Genomic DNA, 17,051 nt, shown 5'->3' with positions numbered 1-17,051 from the left:
TCTAATTGAATACTTTCTCTTTGTATTTATTTTATTTATCGGTGATCAAACTTTGAATTCGATTTTCTGTATAAAATAAGATATTTTCAATGTGGAAATGTATATAATAAAATTTCCATATTCTGTATAATATCTTGACGTAACTGCCTAACCTTGCACCTGTTCACACAATTTGGACTGGTTAAAATGGTTGAAAAGAAATGAATGGTATTGAATAGCATCTCGATGTCGATAATAAAGAAATCATTAGTTTTATGTAAGTCTTCCTTTGGAAATATTCGTATAATGTGAAAATACAAAAAAATTTAATAAACAGGTGTTGATATTGTAACATTTAACAATAGCTTGTATAGAAGGCTCAATTTAATAATTGGCATTGCGTAAAAAATAAAATGTGTGTTTAGTAAATATAAACCTTACATAAATCGCATAAATTTACACGATTCCATTAATTTTTCAATGTAACCGACCATTTTAGAATGCAAAGTAACACAACAAGTAATGAATTCGAAGTACGAGGATGGTTCCAGAAGTAGCTGGCTTGACCCAGAGATGGCGGTAGTTGCTTAAACATATCAATGTATTAGAAAGTACATGATCTAAACAGTATATCGTATGTTTCTGAGGAAACCGGCCATAGGATTTCCCATGTTACCATATAAACCCCAAATGTTTGTTGTTCATAATCTTATATATTAAAAAAATTGATGATTTCCATTCCGAGTCCGTTCAGGCGTTCTACCCAACCGATTTGCTTAATTTTTTTTTTAATGAAAGGTATTGATGCACAGATCAGCCATCAACCATCGGATTTTATCTAATTTTCACCATTCTCAAGTTATACTCAAATGCGATTTCCCCCTGTACATTACTTATGGGAGTTTTTCACATACACACGTTCTATCCTCAATATATCATGTTCTATTCAAGATAGAGACTTCGTTTTGGTTTAGGAACACTCGCTGAAACATCCTCTTTCTTTTGAGTTTTTGAACACTTAAATCGGTTGAGTTGGAGAGGAGCTAGGCGCGGACATACAATGTGGAGTTATGGATTTTTGTAGGTTTTTGGCAATTTTTCTACATTCAAAGATCTATATCTCAGGTTCTAATATAGCTACAGAGTTCGTTTTTGTTTAAGAACACTCGCTGAAACACCTTCTTTCTTTTAAGTTTTTGAACACTTAAATCGGTTAAGTTGGAGAGGAGCTAGGCGCGGACATACAATGTGGAGTTATGGATTTTTTTAGGTTTTTGGCAATTTTTCTACATTCAAAGATCTATATCTCAAATTCTAATATAGCTACAGAGTTCGTTTTGGCTTAAGAACACTCGCTGAAATATTCTCTTTCTTTTGAGTTTTTGAACACTTAAATCGGTTGAGTTGGAGAGGAGCTTTTATCAAACACTAAATAAAGAACATTAAAATAAATAGTACTTCAATCAAAGTTTTTCTATAACAATCTTAAACACAAATTTTTGTTAAGATGACCAGAAGGTGTTGATACTTTAAATAAAACAAATTTTTTAGGGCGCTAGGTGCCCGAAAACTATTTTTAAACTACAAAAAAGAAAATAGTTTCAAGCTATCAAACAAACCTGTCATTTGTTAAAGTTGTTCGATTTTCTTCATTCAAAAACCAAAATAAATGCTTTTCATAGCGTTTAATAAAAAAGCACCAAAAAAAATTGTTATTTAATGTATCAACAATAAAATTCCGGTAGAAAGACTGACCTGAAAACGTCCGTGTTTGGCTAAGAAGAAAGGGTTTTTTCATCAAGACAAGCACCAACTCAAACATCCGTTATTTTGCAACCTCATCACTAGATTTAACCTCATCGAGTTAATTTCTGCTCCCAGACTTGCAAAAATGACTCAGTGTCCAAAGATTTACCAACAATGAAGAGGCGATGTCGGCAGTTAATGGCCATTTTAAGGAGCTGGAGATTACGTTGGAAAATAAATTTATTTTTCCCAAAATTTTTGTAGTTTTTTTGTTAAGACAAGTACTTCTGGGACCATCCTCGTAGTATGTGAAATATTAAAATATAAAAAGAATTTTTCTTGCAATAATTCAGTTAAATAAATGACATTTGCCGTTTGTTGATTATATATTATTGAAGAAAATAATTCTGTTCATAGTAGTACTGTTTTAAATAATTATTTTCCTATCCAAACTATAATATCAGGTTATCAGTATGCAATTACAAACTTGATTGCTTATTATAAATAAAAATTATCAATCTGCTTCCTTGTTAACAGCTCTTCAATATAAAAAACTGTTTTGATCCATGTTTTCTGGAAACCAAATTTGAAATAGATGCATTGTCGAGTTTGGAAAAAAACATCGAAGCTCATTTTTGCGATGGATTTTTTAAAGTGATGGATTTTATTTTTCCAATAGAAATTTTAACTACATTTCCTGCTTCATTTTTTTCGAAGAATGTCAATTTATATCATGTTATTTTTAGACGACTATCGAGCCTTCAACTATTTTTCTATTTTTATGTGTGAAAGAGTAATAAAGAGATGAAGCATTCGTAGTCCGCAAGCGTATTATTTATTTTAGCCGACAGTTTAAATATTTTTTCAAGTATTTTCTTTAAAATCTAAATTAGAATCAGAAGATGATTTGGAATCACATTATTTGGGGAAGTTTCTTCATTTTCATATTAAGTATTGGAAAACTTCACACTACAGTGTGTTCTTTGACATAATTCCATTGACAGATCGACATCGATACCAAAACCAAAATTTTGGATCTCCGTATAGTTCTGATTAAACTATTTTACTTTTTTAATTGTGGTACCTGCAGTACCGATACTAGTTTGAGATTATACAGTTCTTTGAATGTTTAATTTTACAAAAAAAGAAAATTTCCGTAAGAAATGAAATAATTTTTATAAAATTTACAGTTTCCTGTATTTACACTATCGAAATTAGAATCAGAAGATGATTTGGAGTCACATTATTTAGGGAAGTTTCTTCATTTTCATATTAAATATTGGAAAACTTCACACTACAGTGTGTTCTTTGACATAATTCCATTGACAGATCGACATCGATACCAAAACCAAAATTTTGGATCTCCGTATAGTTCTGATTAAACTATTTTACTTTTTTAATTGTGGTACCTGCAGTACCGGTACTAGTTTGAGATTATACAGTTCTTTGAATGTTTAATTTTACAAAAAAAGAAAATTTCCGTAAGAAATGAAATAATTTTTATAAAATTTACAGTTTCCTGTATTTACACTATCGAAATTAAAATCAGATGATTTGGAATCACATTATTTAGGGAAGTTTCTTCATTTTCATATTAAATATTGGAAAACTTCACACTACAGTGTGTTCTTTGACATAATTCCATTGACAGATCGACATCGATACCAAAACCAAAATTTTGGATCTCCGTATAGTTCTGATTAAACTATTTTACTTTTTTAATTGTGGTACCTGCAGTACCGATACTAATTTGAGATTATACAGTTCTTTGAATGTTTAATTTTACAAAAAAAGAAAATTTCCGTAAGAAATGAAATAATTTTTATAAAATTTACAGTTTCCTGTATTTACACTATCGAAATTAGAATCAGAAGATGATTTGGAGTCACATTACTTAGGGAAGTTTCTTCATTTTCATATTAAGTATTGGAAAACTTCACTCTACAGTGTGTTCTTTGACATAATTCCATTGACAGATCGACATCGAAACCAAAACCAAAATTTCAGATCCCCGTATAGTTCTGATTAAACTATTTTACATTTTTAATTGTGGTACCTGCAGTACCGGTACTAATTTGAGATTATACAGTTCTTTGAATGTTTAATTTTACAAAAAAAGAAAATTTCCGTAAGAAATGAAATAATTTTAATATAATTTACAGTTTCCTGTATTTACTTTTCTTATTAAAATATGATGTTATTCAACAAAAGCATTATAAAAATTGTAAAAAAGTAAGTAACTCAATAATCCTCATGGGAACCAGAGACAAAAATTAGAAACATAAAGTTCAGAAGACATGTCATAATACAGTCAGAAAAACCCGAGACTGATAATGATATTTTTTATGCTAAATACTGTCGAGTCCCTGGAGTCTGTCGTATTAAAGTAAATAATAATTACTCCCATTATTAATTTCAAAGTTTGAAACGGAAAATAATTGATTGGTCACGTGTTTCAGTGTACATTTAGGTTGAATATTTGTACAACGTATGTCATAGTTTTGGTACAGAATTTTTGAGTGTCAAAATTACTTTGCCAGCATAAAATTTTTTACATTATTTAGACAAGTCCTTTTTTTATGTCAATGCGTCATTATTGGTCGGTAAAGTTAAATTAAAAAAATGATTTATAATAAAGTTGAAAAGATACCTAAACCTGACATAGTTCGCGTTCTTTACCGTACATCAAAATCCAGAAATCCTGGTAAGAAGAGCAAAAGACAGAGTAGGAGTTTCCGTAAGAAAATTGACGAGTGAAAACCATACTTCAAAGAGTACCTTATCGCAGGAGTTAGCAAAGAATAATTTCCTCAACCTACCACAACCCAATTATCACGAATTGATAATTCAAGATGTTGTCTTCAAGTAAGGCGGATACATTTTACTGAAAGAGTCATTGTTATGGATAATGAAAAATACTTCACACTTGCCAATCTTGAAATCAACCTAAACGATGTTCAGCCGATAAAATTCTTAATATTCTTTAATTTAATTTCCAACCTTCTGAATGCCATACCTATTATATAAGAGCTAAGCTTTTTGTAGTGGGATTGTGGCAAAATCAACCACCAAAATGTACTAACTCTAATATATTTCCAAGCTTTCGATAACTTATGTAACCATCGTCTGCGAATTAATTAATTAAGAATTGCAAAATTTTAAATTTCGTTGTTATTAATTACGATATTGATAATCATGTTTATATTATACATCATTGCATCTAAAACTTGTATTTTTATTTATCATATTGTTTGTTTCAGCTAGGTTTTTGGTAGGATGAACGCCGCAAATTCGCTCAGATTATTTAGTGGAATATTCTTTTCCCTCATCGTGTTAGCCGTAGTTTCATCAGCACCTTACGCAGACTATGATAGTAAGTCCGTTGATTAGAATGTTTAATTTTTGACAAACGCTTAAAGCAAATATTTCACTGCAAAAGTCTTGATACTCGTCTTGGTTTTGCGTAAGTTTTGGACTGTTCAGTCTTTGTCTTGGTTTCGCTGGTTTCTTCAAGACCATTACCAAGACCACAATGCAAAGACCAGTCTCGTTCATTACTACTTTTTACATCCAATTATCAAAAGAGAATAGAAACTTTAGTTTCTAATTCATTGGAAACGATAAAAGACAGTTTTGATTCTTCTAAATTAATTCAATTGAATTTTAGTTGTTGTTAAAGAATCGAAAACCATTTTTCGAGTTATAAATGCTTCTTTTGGAATCATTAAAAGTAGCCAAAGGAATATTAAATCGTGTTCAGTCGTGCATGATCGTTTTGACGTTAGTCCTTTCCGAATTTCCGATGTTTTGGTACAATTTAATGCAGCGCTAAAACTAAACATTTTATAGCAAACGCGTTAATAACCCATATCATCAGCTGTTTACTAGTGTTCTGAAAAGTATTTATATTTAACACACACTTTATGTTTATCGGTTAACATACTATTGATAAGGGTGGTTTTTTCAGCGTTTTGAAGCCTGACGCACTTATATTTGACGCTGCATCAATTTAAGATGGCGTTTCAGTCTAAATTATACCACGTGACCTCATTTGACGCTCTAAGGCAGCATCGAACGTCAACATAAAATTACACATTAAGCTTGATACATCTTAAAATAATGTTCTGATGAATTTTTCACAAAAAGATCCGCTTAATCCTTATAAAAATTGGTTTTCGGCCAGTTTTTGGTACAATGATAATTTGAAACAAGCTGATTGAAAGTCTCAATGCACACGAGACACCAAAACCCCTCCAACTTCCAAAGCTAGCCCTAGAGAGACCAAGGGTACCATAAGGATCATTTTTTCTGCATAAGTAACTTCAGAAACATTCATCAGGCAATTAAAGCAAAATGAAATAGTCCTGATCGTTTAAGGAAAGATTGAATAGCCCCGGTCACTTGAGGCAAGGTGTCACAGTCCAGTCAATTGAGGCGGCATTAAACAGTCCCGGCCACTTAAGGCAAGGCTAACTTTCCTCAAGCATTCAAGCGTTTTTTATGTAATTAAGAAGGATTGTCACGTTGATTTGAAGACGTGTATACCACAAGTACCACAATAATGCTGCTGAGTGAGCACAACTTCCAAGAGTTCTTCCCCCAACTTTTCATGTACAATAATAACTTAATATCGTTTCATATTCGACATCTTCATCTTCAGCTTCTGCTGCATAATAAATCCATAGCTGATGTTTAGGCCTCCTTGAAAATCTTTAATAAAGTCTGATTCGTTTCAATCCTAGCTCAAATTGAAAACTGTCTTCTTTATCTTATCTTGACCGTATGCTGGTTCTAATACTAATTGATGTACACCAACTATAAGATTTTTAATGTGAGGTAAGGAAAATCTAAAACTGCAATTTGATATATTGAGAACAATTGGCTGAAACCAATTCTTTTCATTCAATGGTACATTCGGACATTTCCGGAGTAGGATTGAGCATGTTCTTTTCAGGCAAATTACTTTGCTTTATGTCTAAAATTGTTTCTAAGCTAAATTCGTGTAAAATACTTTCACAAAATATATCGAAATATGGTAAATCCTGATTGCATTAAGTCCAATTATTTTATTACGGTTTATCAATTTTTCAAAATAACAGGATAATCAAAAATTCTTGATGATCTAATTCGCCAATTACTGTTAAGAAAATACTTTTCTCTTTATTGCTTTAATTGTATCTTTTTAATATAGCTTGTGGGGAATGGAAACAATTAATGGTTAACAATCATGGGCTTTAAATCTGACAAAACAATGATGTACTTAAAACATTCAGTTTAATTTTATTGGAAGAGATTGTGAATTTTATTTAAGAACACATAAAGCTTTAAATTACTTTTCTCTAATTGGAATCATCAATTAATCAAGATTTATATACATTTTTTCAGGAAAAAAAATTAAATTCCGTAGAAAAATGTATTCTGCAGATTCTTAGTAGATGAATCAAAAAATTATCAGACGTTTTGTTATGACACGATGGTTACTACAACTAAACATGTGATTTGAACACATCAACCACTTCTTCAGGTGTAGAAAAACGAATAAGTTGGAATCAATGGGTGCCAAACAACGACTGTATGACGGATGATCCATCAACTCGATGTTTTGACCGTTCAAAAACGTTTTTTATTTTAAATTGATGTGTGAGAGCTCGCATTGTCGTGGTGGAGAATGATTCGTCTTCTGCGGTTGGTTTCCATGATTTTTTCCAACAAACAAATGCTGGTGTACCATACAAAACTGATGGTTCTACGTTGGTTTCGAAATGCTTCGTACTCAAACAACTTTTGTTGGATTTGGATCGTCTTGAAAGACCCGTACAGTCGATTTTTGTTTAGTATTTTATCTTTTGAAGCACCGCAACTAAATTTTTTCAACATTTAGTTGCACCAATCGATACGGAGCTTATTTAGGCGATGGCCAAATTACGCGCGAACAAATTTTTTTGACAACCAAATGCAAAATCTAATGAATACGAGTGAAACTAATGCTTAAGTATGCCTCAATCTCACTGTATTTTTTTTTGACCAAGATGAATGTTTCAAGAATCTGTAAATAGTACTTGTATGACATTACGTTCATCATTAAAAATGTCAAACTTTATGATGTAAGATTTGACATATTCACTTCAGTCTTGCCATATCTTTAAACTTCAGTAGCAGCCCTCGTATGATATTGAACAATAAAATCTGACACCAGTCGCTTCCACGTCACGTCAAGTTGAATACGAATTATGTGCTCCTGATCATCCAGATCATCATTTAGAACCTTATAAATATCTCCAAAATTACTAGATTTTCTGAGAGAAAGATTTATCGTCGTAGATTCACTGTCTCTGCCAATTCTATTGAGGCTCTGCAGGTCTCCTTAAGATTGTTTTCCGATGTTGAACAGCGTGGTGGATAAAGGATCTTCTTGTTTTAGTCCTGTGTTGATCTGGAAACATTTTAATATTCTTTGATTTGCCTTTAGGTACCTTCATTTTCGTAAGACTTTTTTGGAATCGTTCATGGCGCTGTATTTCTATTCACAGTATCATAAGCTTTCAGGAAATCTATGAAGACTGAACTGTACTCACTATAATCCTTATAAAATATCATACATTCACTTTTAATGGTAATTCCACTTTCTGGGTCATCAGTTAATCATGCAATAGTGATAACAGATATACGTATTTTCGTAGCCTGTCAATTATTCATTTGACCCTTGCCCAAATGAATTTTACAGTAGAATATCCCCAAGCTGGTGTGAACTGTTATTTGTTTTTCTTCCAATTTTTATTGAAGTAGAAAGCATTAGAAACAGAAATGAAACTAATAATATCTATAACAAAAATGAGTTATAATAACTATTAATTTACAGAAAACATCCGTTGCCGCAGAAATTTTAGCTATGTAGGTATAAAAGAAAAAACAAGTACTTATCGAGAAAAACTAATTATTAAGTTCTTACAGACTCTTTTCTTCTTTTCTGACGAAAATGTCCATCAAATCCCAATAATAGTCAGACGCAATATTCGTATCCAAACCCTGATATCCATGACGCGTATACTGCTCTCCTTAGCAAATGCGCAGTAACTACATCGAACTTTGAGAATTCGGTCCCGGGTTCCCGGAATCCCTATCATATTTTAGTCCCGAACTATTCGGGATTAAATTCATTGAATCCCGGAATTTTCGGGACTAATATAAAAGTCAATAAAAATGTGCATGAAACGAAACGCATTTACTTTCATTTGACGTTAAATGTCAAAATTTGCCGGCCATCTTGTTTACACGGTGTCGGATTAAGTATGAGTGTAAAATAGTGTAAAAATTACGTTTCAGATCGTGTAAGTATTGATATTTATATTGTTTATTGGTGATAAACGATCAATTTATTAAAAAACAACAATGCATTAATGTGTATGAGTAAATATAGATGGAAAACAGCGAATGTTGAACTAAGAGGTTATGTTTATGTTGTACATAGATTTAAACGTTCTTTTCTTTTTTGTTTAGGTTTAAGAAGTAAACAATGTCACTCTCCAAGGAAAGTTTTTATGTCAAACATAAAAAAAATGAAGACGTTACGTCAGTGTGGAATGATTTTTTAGTTGACAAAACGGGTAGTTCAGCACAATGTAAGAGTTGTTTAGATATTTTAAAAACCTTATGAGGATCAACCAAAGGCCTACATACTCATCTATTTTCAAAACATTCCGTAAAAGTAGGTTCTGCTAAGGCATCTTCCACGACGAGCCAAAATAATGAAGGACCACCTTCGAAAAGAAAAATGACGTTAGTCGCCGACTATTTTGTGAAATCTGATATTCTTGACGATGTTTTGGCCCGTATGACTGCGCTAGATGGTTTTCCTTTTAGCGTATTTGTGACATTAAACGATTTAAAATCGTTACTGTTAGCAAAAGGATACTCAGACTTACCTAAATCTGCTTCAACAATCCGCAACAGAGTACAAAAAGAAGGACAACGATTTAGTCTAAGTTTTGACGAATGGACCTCTAATAAGAGATAATATTAATTTAAATATTCATTCAGTAAACAAAAAATGGAATTTGGGACTTATTCGAATTGATAAATCGCTGACCGCCGCAAAATTGTGTTCATACTTTAAAAAAGCGGCTTTCGGAGTTTCATAGATACAGATATTGTGGCAATAGTGACTGATGGTCCAGGTTGGAAAACTTGTTAATGCAGAACACCAAGTTTGTTTCGCACATGGTATTCATTTAGCAGTTTGTGATTTATTGTATAAAAAGACATCTGTAAATGAGACTACCAGTGATAAATATCGAAAATTCGAAAAAAACATCAACGATCGTATCTTAAAAAGTGCCACGGTATTCAAACACTTTTTTTAGGCAGTCTAATAGTGTTTTTAATAGTTTTCAGAGATCCGTATTGTACAGTTTTATGTTTGACTGGCGTATTTGTTTATGAAAAGTTAGACGTGCCACCAACATTAAGTCTGGAAGAGAAAATTGAGATTGTGTTAATAGTGGGTGATAATTATAAAACATTTTGAGAAGCAGCAAACATTTTTAATTTCCGACATCCAGATAAAAATATTCACAATGAAACTGTTAGAAAAATATTTGAAGAATTTAAGATTTATGGAGATGTACGTAATAAATTTGGCAAAAAACGCCAAAGCATGGTAGAAAATAATGAAGTTGCGTTGCAAGTAATGCTATCTGCAACAAAAGGACATCTTCATTGCCACTGGATATATAAAAAGTTTCAAAGATTCTAAATAAATACAAATATCACCCTTACAAACCTCAAAAAATTCATACTTTAAGACCAGGACATAATGATAGAAGATTTGAATTCTGTTGTGACATACAGTCACAATCTTATTACATAACCTATTTATGTCAAGGTGTATTATTTTTCTAGCCAAAACTGTCGTTGGTGGAGTGATACAAATCCACATTTTACGTTGAAAACTCGGGACCAATATTCTTTCAAAACAAACGTGTGGTGCGGAATGTATAAAAAAAAAACAAATAATTGGACCTTTATTTATCCGAGAAACCTTGAATGCTGATCGTTATTTGTGCTTTTTAAACAATAAAATGAATGATTTTCTTGACAACTTTCCCTTACTTGAACGTCAGCAGATATGGTTCCAGCAGGATGGTGCCCCATGTTACAGCAGATTAGATGTACGTCGATACATTGAAAATATTTTCAATGGAAGGGTTTTTCATCGTTTTTCGGAAAATCCTTGGTCTCCGCGGTCTCCAGATTTAACCTAACTCGATTTTTTCTTACGGGGTTACTTAAAGCAAAAAGTTTACCTTCAAAAGTGATTTCAAGATGTTGACCATTTAGAGAGAATAATTCCAGAAGACAGTTATGCGAGGAACGATCAAAAACAAAAATTTTAGCATTTATATCTGAAAAAAAACAAACAAAGTAAAAAGATATGCATCCACCAGTAGTTTTGGGGATAGAAAACGTTCAAGGCGATCACGAAAAATCACAACTGTTGAAGCAGTTGTAGCATAGATCAATGAATCAAGGGATCCGCTCTATTTTCTACAGTGAAAAGGAGATTGAAAGAAACTGGCTTTTTGGAAAGGTGACAATGAAAAAACCTCTGTCAAGACGTCAAAATAAAATTAAGATGTTGCACTAGGCTAAAGAATATAAAAATTAGACGCGTTATGAGTGGTAGAGACTTTTATGAAGTCAAAGTTTGTGGTTTTTGGGGATGATTTGGAGAATAAGCGACTGGTAAAAATTAAAAATTGAAGGAATTTTAAAAACAAAAGACGATACAAAAATTTTGAAAGAAATATATCGACGATCCGAAGCATCCTTCGAAGCTGTGCTGAAATTAAAAAAAAAATAATGTACTGAAAGTGATGATTTGGTCGTCATATTCGCCCGAATCAATCCGATTGATTTGTCGTGGGGCACAAGGGGTAGGAAAGTCAAAAAGCAGTGTCCTATTTCCATCTCGAATCTTTGGAATATCGAATTTAACCAAATAGAAGACGATTATTTCGAAAACGTTGCCAAAATTTTGCACCGAAATAATAAGCACAAAAAGGGGTTACATCGATGAATAAAAAATTTAAATATGTGTATCACGCAAACTATAGGGTGGGAAAAAATTATTGGCCGGTAATGTATACAGTAAAAATGATATGGATTGTTCAAACAACGTTTCATTGAACTACTCATGACGCAAAATTTGACAAAAACAAGTTAGTTATAAGTAAACATGATCAACCACAAAATGTTGTGTGATAAATCGGGAAATATTCACAAAGCGAAAACAAGACGACTCTGTACTTCTTTAAGAGCCAATCGGCCCAAAGGAAAAGTGCTAATATTGTTAGTGAAATGAGTAATATAATTTGAATAATTCTAACGTTTTCAAATTGAGCCCCAAATTCGGGGAGTAACATAAAAACATTTCAATCATAACGAATATGCATTAAGGAGGCTCCCTCGCGAAATGTATAAAGATAGACATTTTTTTAAAGTGTAAAGTATGACTAATCCAACGGTACCCTTCTTTATATGTGTTATCGATCACAATCTAAAGAAATTCGAGTTCAAAGTTCACTTCTTTAACATGGGAACCATAATTAAATTCTTGGATTACAAATTAAATCAGAACTGCCGAGACGTATAAGTATATAGATTTGATTGGTAAGAAATTAATCTTTCTAATGATGTCAGTCGTTATTAGCTAAAAATTGTTATAATTCCAGTGACTGAGCGGAAATTAGGGAAACGGCCATATTGTTTCCGTCACTCAAGAAAAGCGCGCGAAATTTAACCAATTTTTTTACTGTTTCTTTTCGATTTTGGCTCAATTTTACACTCACAAATTAAATATATTTCACTGTAACAAACCTATATTTAGAATAATTCGATGTGTTTGAATATCTAAATCATTGTCTTCATTCGCTCATGGTCTAAAGAGCGTCATATTTCTATTTATTTGAAGAAATTTATGATTTAAATAAATCTCACCAAACCACATTGTGTACATACGCCTTCCGACAGCTTCGGTATTCATATTTACGATTCGATATTTTCATTGATAAACAGTGGAGATGATGAGTCCGCGTGGACTGACATATTGTTAGATATTTCATACAGGGTGTAAACATTATTTTTCGATGCTTAATTTGGTATGAATGCCGTGCGTATCTATGAATTTATTGGTTGTTCCTCGCATAACTGTCTTCTGCAATTGATGTCTGAAGAACTATAACTTTCATTGTTATCGTAGCGATTAATATAAAAATAATAATGACATTATCGTTACATAAAAATTTCGTGATAATTTAGTATTTTTTGTTCACATTTTTATACCGTAATATTAGCATGACGCCAAAAATTTCATTACATTTCAAATTATCTAGGGAATACCTTACATTGCCGACGACAAACAAAAAGGATAATAGTCGCTGGACGATAGTTTCACGATATCTAATTAACAAAATTCATTTGGTTTGTCCGAGCTTTTAGCTTTATAAACCGTAAAATGTCAGTTGAGCGTTTTGAAACATCGAATTCCAAGTTTTATCGGCATTTCTTGGTTTGTGTTACTATTTTTTATTATGAATTAGTGTATTTCATTTTCTTTACTTGTATAATCGAAATAATGTTTATTGATTTTTGTTAGGTTAGGTTACGCCTGTCAAAAAAATCGTACATTCAAAGAAAATTATATTTGGAGGGTGCAAGTGACCCAAATCCACGGCACAAGTATTATAAACCAACCCACAACGATCACCATGAAACTCTGTACAAAATAAAACAAGAAATCGATTTATTATATCTATTTTATGCGGAAACATTTACTTCCGGAGATACCGAAAGTGGCCATTATCTCAGGAAGGCTAACAGATATCGAACCATGGATAACTTTGTTCCATAGATCTCATTAAGATCGATCTGTATGTAAAAAGTCATGATGATTAACGCATGTGCAGAAGAGTTTATGCGGAAAAAGTATGCAAGTGCATTATTTTCACGAAAAATCAATAGATAAAATGGATATTTAGTAATTTTTGTAAGGTTACGTTAGGATAGGTTATGTTAAGTTAGGTTAGGTTGGGTCAGATTATGTTGTCGTAGATACTGAAATAAAGGTAAACAAAAATAATTTTCTTCAATCAAATTGATTTGACTTGAATCAATAACTAATTTTTTTTCTTCTATTAATGAAATGAAAGGGTCTATTTTTGTTTCAGATTTACGACTGAAGTTTAAAGCTAACATAACAAAATTATCTGTCAGCATTTTTTAAAAGTATATTCTCAATTTAAGAAGTCCAAAAAGTAGCTTTACATAGATTTTCTTTACCAAATTTCTTGTTATAACCTCAAAAAATCCAAAATTATTTTGAAGAATGTTAGTAAGATAATGAACCAAGTCCAACAAGTATTGTTGATAAACTTCATTTCTTAGTTGAAAGCAAAAGTTAATTGACATAAAAAACTCATCATCGGTGTCATTTCCTTCAGTTTTTCGTTGTCCTGGGTTTGAGGATTTGTCTGATTTCCTTGAAGGGATACTTTTGGAAGCTTCTTCTACAGTTTCCTTCACAAAAATCTAACACCAATAACTATACTTTCCACGTATTAAAATAAATAATCACAAATTAACAAATTTTGTGTATAAATTCATTCTTGAGTGTAACATTAATTGAAATATGTCTTTTTTTATGCAATTTTCCTTGTAAATTACAAACTTCTATGAAAAATAAAAAAGTTTTAGAATCTACTGACAAATAAAAAACTTCTGTGAAATATAAAAGTTATAGCACCCCTAATTAGCTCCCTTATAATGGTACGATCGCCCTCAACAGACATTTTGAGTTGAAGGGTTATAAAGAAGTTTTTGGCCCTATAACTTCCCAAGGATGCAGCTTGGTAAACAGGTAAATGGCCCACTGTGTCGTTTTTTACGCGAAACGTCGTTTATATACTATAAAAAACCATCTGAAGCTCTGGTGAACTACAATTTGACTGTATTTTCAAAATGAGTTGAAAAATTATCGATTGTGTTATACTTGTCAAGAAGATGAAAGCTCGAGGGAAAAATAAATAAAGGAAAGTGTCGCCAACATATGAGTTATCATGTTACGTAATTTACAGGTAAAACAACGAAGCGGAAGCAAATACTAATCACTTGAAGCGAACGGCTCTAAAAATATTTGCCTGGACGTCCGTCAAGGTTTTAAAATATGATATATACCTGATGTCATTCAACGTTTTTGTATTTCGTTTCGTCTTTCAATCAACATTTCACGTATTTTGAAATATTAAACTGGAATTTTATCAATATATTGGGCGGTAGTAAATTGAAAAGGATAACAAATAGATGACGTTTTGATGTATTGGATTCAATCAGAGAAATTTGGCGTGCAGCTCGGCCAGATTTCAGACCAGTTCTCCTAATGGGTATCCACCATTGCTTCACCGATAGTTTTGAGATGTTATTTAGTTTCTTTCCTGGTTACCGTCCCTTTCAGGCTCGAGAAGAGAGTCCTACAAAGCTACTCCACCTAATCTAACCTAACCTAACCAAGTTCAAGTTATTAAATCTCTCACATGTGAAATCTAGCCCAACTTAACCTAACCTACCATAAAATAAAGTTTTAAAGTCCTCAAGTAATTGCTTCTTCATACTACGAGGCATATTTTTTAAGTAAGTACCGTTTTGGAATTAAAAAAAGAAGTGCAAAGATATCGCGATAATTTTATTTTTACATGAAAGCCTGTACCTTAATCTACTTCAGAAAAACTTCTCAAGCTTTGTGCAATTGTAAAAAATGTTGTAGTGGCAAACTGCTCTGTTCTCCAACGTGTACCAATTGCCAAGGTCAGTCTTGCTAAAATGTCCAATTGAGTATCTACAACAAAGAAAGATTCCTGTGATTTTATTGAAGAGACCAATAACTCAGCCACATTTGAACAATTTATAACATCCAGCAAGAGGAAGAAGAAGAATCGATGAAGATATGACTGTTGAAGTAGACTTTAAAAAGTTTGAATCTGATATAAATATCTAATGAAATCAAAACAATAGTTAGTCAAATTAGAACTTGACGGGTATTGTTCCCTTAACTGATCCTAAAATCGCCATATCTCGGAAATGGTAACTCTTAGAAAAAAAATCATAGACACCATTTTTGTGGGAAATTTTAAGATCTACAACTTTGGTTAGAAGTTTTCTTTTGATGAAACTCACCGTTTTCGAGATAAATTCAAAAAACCTCAAATGTTGACCTTTGAACCCGAATAACTTTTGTAGTACACATAGGATCGATGGGAAGTTTTAATACTTTATTTTTAATTGTAAACCTCAGCTCTCCACCAATATTTGGCTTTCCGCAATTTTTTTTCCGGCCACTATTTTTATGTCTAAATTGACCGGACTATATCTAATAGATATTACCAACTTATTAATCATAACACTAATAGATACATACATTAAAATTAAAAGTGCATTATTTCCTAAAAAAGTATATCGAAAAATATAGAAAATAAAATAAAAAAATTGAATAACGGTCTGATTAGTAGATATGAGTTTTTTGTTAAAACCGTCGCTTGCAAATATTTGTCGTGTAAATACTCGGTATGTCGTTGGAAAATCTCTTTCCACCACGGTTAATTCTCATGGGAATTTATTTTTCAAAAAAAAAGGTCATGTGTTGGAATCAACTTGCTTGTTTTAGATTCATCTGTTTGAAGTGAAACGTGATCCGATAAAAGTGAAATGAGTTGATGGTTAAGTTTAATTCTAACGGTGTTATGAGCAATAGATGGGAATAAAATCACGTTCAACATGAAAAGGATATTTTACATATCTTGAGACATTAAAATACTATAATATTTCCAAGCTTCTACTAGGTATTTTCCCCAAGAGCTACTACTTCTTTGATTATGAATAATTGATCACAAATAGACTGTTAATAATTAAGTATAGTGATGTTAATACCACATAAACTTTGTATCATAAAAAGCTTATTTTGTTTCTCAAGTATTTTTGCTGTGAGTTTGAGAAGAAACGGTTTTCTGTTTGTGACAGTTGTGGCGAGGAAAAATAAAACAAAACCGATTTAATGGAATTGTTTTTACAATGTTATAATATGAGTGCCCGCTGGAGATAAATTGCGAATATATTTTTATCTATTTCGTGTAACATCTAACTGCAAAACAACGCAACTTTCTTTATATCGATTTTTTATCATTAACGTAAGTAAACGGTTTTTGTACTGGGTTGAATTTCAATACGATTCCGTTTAAATAATATATTCATTTAGAAAATTACTACAGTTTTAAATAATA

General features: G+C 31.9%; 1 protein-coding gene across 3 annotated transcripts in view; it reads left to right on the top strand.

The window, feature by feature from the left end:
* The window catches only part of LOC130898133 (short neuropeptide F-like), a 42,812-nt gene that overhangs the window by 19,099 nt on the left and 6,662 nt on the right, over positions 1-17,051 (top strand). For 2 of the 3 annotated variants that reach the window (XM_057807198.1, XM_057807200.1), the window contains exon 2: positions 4,986-5,098. In XM_057807198.1, the coding sequence (XP_057663181.1) occupies positions 5,002-5,098 (97 nt within the window). In that variant the 5' untranslated portion in view covers positions 4,986-5,001. The remainder of the gene's footprint in view (positions 1-4,985; positions 5,099-17,051) is intronic. The other variant, XM_057807199.1, reaches the window with a different exon arrangement.

This window comes from Diorhabda carinulata, chromosome 9 (assembly GCF_026250575.1).
Source record: "Diorhabda carinulata isolate Delta chromosome 9, icDioCari1.1, whole genome shotgun sequence".
Taxonomy (NCBI): Eukaryota; Metazoa; Arthropoda; class Insecta; order Coleoptera; family Chrysomelidae; genus Diorhabda; species Diorhabda carinulata.
Note: the sequence above shows the minus strand (reverse complement) of the source record. Positions and strands in the feature narration are given on the sequence as shown.